The following is a 3,860-nucleotide window of genomic DNA, read 5'->3' on the forward strand; positions in this document are numbered from 1 at the left end:
TATTGTATATATAACCCGAACAAATATCATGTATGTAAACAAGGAAATACACTAGTTTATTAGAGAGAGAGAGAGAGAGAGAGAGAGAGAGAGAGAGAGAGAGAGAGAGAGAGAGAGAGAGAGAGAGAGAGAGAGAGAGAGTGCGCAAAACAAATACTCCTATTAGTTTAATGGTAAATTGAATGGGGCTATAATAGGAAAATAAATGCTTAAATATCTTTTTTGAAGATTTTAGATTTAAATATATTTTAGATTTAAATAAAATATTATTAAGATTCTTTCAAAAAATAAATATTATTATTTCAAAAAATAAATATTATTAATTAAGATAACATTAAAATTTATAATTTATATTTCTATTCATAATATTTTTAAAATTTGATTTTTATTTAAATATATATTTTAGAAATATAGAGTCATAGCAATAGAATTTTAAATAGGAAAAAAGTTTTTTCCACACAAAAACCCCATCACAAGAAACCTTTCAGTTATTTATTTTAATAAGGATCAAACCCTAATTGTGATTGAAGAAGTATGAAGGTCAAGTGTTGTGACGGCGTTGTGTTGGAGCTTGAAGATGCTTTGGTGTATGCATCTTCGACTGTCCGAAAATTGATAGAAGAAAATATATCTAGTAGAGGATGCATTAGTGTATGCCTCTTCGGTGGCAGTCAGGGCAAGAATTGTGAGATCAGTTTTGCAGAAGAGATATCCAGCAAAACTCTGTTGAAGATCAATGAGTACGTAAAGAAGCATGAAGATGCTAGAGATAATGAAAAAAGTCTCCGTATTTGGGATCAAGAGTTCATCAAAGTTGATCACCGTACATTGTTTGCCATAGTCTTGGTTAGTTATTTTTGCTTCTCTCATGTCATACTTATTTTTTTACATGTAACAGTATGATGATATAGCGTAAGTATTTTAGAGTTAAAATTTTACACCTAACATTATGATGATGATATAGTTTATGTATTTTGGAGTTAAAATTTAGATTTAGTTTGCAATGTGAAATTTATATCGAGATAGAATTAATATCCTAACTTGGATGGTTGAAGTAATTTAGATTCTGGTACTTACTCATGATATTAATTACGAACAATTAGTGTCTTCTGGTCTTTAACCCTTTAGCTCTCAACAAAAATATCAAGAAATAAAAAATAACATTGAAAAATCATAGTTTGGTCATAACTCATAAGCTAAATAAAGTTAGTCAAATATTGTTTTAGTTTGGATCAAACTTGGATACCCCGAGTATAATTGCATAATTGAACGTCTCAAGTAGTTAGTGAACCAAGGGACCATAAAGGAACTTTAAGCAAGGTGGTGTAGGGTTCAAACTCAAACCATAACAACAAACTTGTTTATTCCATCAAACAAATTTAAGCAAGGAGGTTTAGGAAATTTATCTGATATAGTTTGGATGTGTTTGACAGCTTTTATAGACTATGCTATATATGCTACGCTATCTCTAGTTTGCGGTATTATTGTTTCGATGTAATCTGTAAACTGTTATATTTCTTTGCTCTTTTCTGGTTTTTTATATTGTCATATAACTTGGCTTCACTGGTTTTTCAGGCAGCATACTATCTCAAAATTAGGGACCTTATCAATTTGTCATGTGAGACTGTGATGGCAATGAATAATATGACTCCTCAGGAAGAAGAGGAGTATCAAGACCAAACAATTGGGAAAGAGAAAGGAAAAAGTATAATAAGTGAAGAGGTGTTGGGTCAGCAGTGTATTATAGAAGAAAGAGGGAGGTTCCAAAGAGCAAATCTGATAAAAGGAGGGAGCTCAAAATGGGCAAAGGAAGGTGATTTGTTTTCAAGCAAACCTGCCTTGAAATTACACTTAGAAAACATAAGGGTTAAAAGACTCACTGATGTAGAAGTTGCACAGCTGGCCAGAGACTATAAAGCTTGCTTAACCCAACAATGTCTAGCCACAGTCCACAAGCCAATGAAGAACGAAACGAGGCGTAAAAGAAGGCGTGTGCAAACAGTAACAAACCGAAATAAGAAGCAGAAAATGATTTTTACGAAGTCTGATCGATTTGTGAAGGCTGCAAGAGGGGGTCCTTACCGTAAAAGGATTGTAAGGCGGAGGAAAAAACTCCAGCAACAGTCTTTTTAATATAATTTTCCATTAAAAATGAAAAGAGTCATACATGGAAATTTAAGCTTGTGGTTTTGTTCTTATTCATAAAAGATCCTACTAACTCCCATTGATGTCATAGTACAATGCATTGGATGGCATTTGCTTAGTATTTATTCATGTCTGCAATTTGATTACTTTTCTTGTTTTCTAAATTCTATATCGATATCTTTTTAACTGAAATTCCTAATGGAGCAACACTATGCCTTGTTTGTTTTGGAAAAGATGTGGTTGGCTTGAGTTCATGATAACATTTTATATGGAATTTATTCAGGAACAAAATTGAAGGTAGTTATAATTTTTAACGCTTTACTATATAGAAGAATGCAATTATATTTTGTACGAGTTCGTTGAGATGGGACATTATTTATATTTGCATTATGTGCTTAAAGACATGCCTAGTTTTTGCTATGCTTAGGAAGTTCACCACCATACAATTCATTATATTATAGTCCAGACGGGCACTCTATGTTCGTTTGTCCACTCTTTTTAATGTGTTACTATGTTATACACACTCTATGGGTAGCGTCGTCAATCCTATAGGGTCTGTATGCCTATGTAAGCTTGTTAGAGGTAGGCCTTACTCTCTCAGAATTAATTGAAACATAAAAGAATTGAAATTCTTAAATTATCATTTAAAGGTTCCAACTTCGTCTATGAATCTTAGAACCCTTTCTTACCTTAGTAGTTCAGCAAACGGATAGCCCTATGTCGTGTATCTTACCAACGAGAGAAAATAAATTTAATTAATAATGCAACGTGCATAATGTTTATAATGCAATGTTCGGAAAAGAGTGACCAAAGATGTCAGCCCATAATTACCATATGCGCTCCCGTTTCTATGTTCAACTAAAATTCACTAGGTATGTCACACTCAATCCTAAAGGCATTAAGATTTTTGCATATAAAAATTAAATGAATCTCAACATATATGAATAAAAGACTTGAATAAAATTGATCCACAAACAAGTAAAGATTCATCTTATAACCCTATCCAATCAGGGTTTAGTTACTCATATGGTAACCAAAGAAAAATTACAAAATAAATAAAATATACTCTAGAGAAAGGTTGAGGAAAGACTCATCCCTTGATGCTCCTAGAGCTTGCCTTCCTCTTAAAGTATTTCATTCTGAATGAGAATTTGTGAATGACCAAAATTGTATTTACATACTGATTTTCAAGTGGATTTGGGCTGAAAATCTGGACTTCTTTCTCAAATCCACAGTGAAAAACAGTAAAATGTTGTTTTTTTTTTTAGGTACACACGCCTCATGCATGTTTTTGTAAAAATAGTGCTTTTCAACACTGTTTTCACACCTGGAGCACGTGGCAGCACATCTGGGGCACATAATACTTGTTTCCAACGTGTTTTTGCCTTTTTCTTTATCTTTTCTAGTGCTTTCTTCATCCAAACTTTTTTTGAGACTTGGGATATAATTTTCTATACTTGTTATCTCTTGAGAGGCCTATTTAATCTTCATTCATTATCTTCCCAAATTCTTCATGAGGTGTTCTCTTTTTCGAATTACATGATTATTCAATGAAATACAACAAAAACATCTAAGAATTGCTTGATTTAGGAAAAATTAGAATTACATGACTCAATATGAAAACATTAGAAAATGTCCCATAAACCATATGCAATTGTTCTAAAACTCCTCTAATTTAGGTCAAATCGTAACGAAAATGACTGGAAAAATATGCT

General features: G+C 32.3%; 1 protein-coding gene across 1 annotated transcript; it reads left to right on the forward strand.

Moving 5' to 3' along the window:
• The first annotated feature begins 534 nt into the window (after window positions 1-534).
• LOC146954071 (uncharacterized) lies at window positions 535-2,133 on the forward strand. The gene is made up of 2 exons (XM_085713375.1): window positions 535-846; window positions 1,576-2,133. The coding sequence occupies exons 1-2, from the start codon at window positions 535-537 to the stop codon at window positions 2,131-2,133; spliced, it is 870 nt and encodes a 289-aa protein (XP_085569501.1).
• Window positions 2,134-3,860: the final 1,727 nt, after the last annotated feature.

The sequence above is a fragment of the Medicago sativa genome, chromosome 1, assembly GCF_051527215.1.
Source record: "Medicago sativa cultivar Bolivia chromosome 1, Bolivia_mono, whole genome shotgun sequence".
In the NCBI taxonomy this organism is placed as follows: Eukaryota; Viridiplantae; Streptophyta; class Magnoliopsida; order Fabales; family Fabaceae; genus Medicago; species Medicago sativa.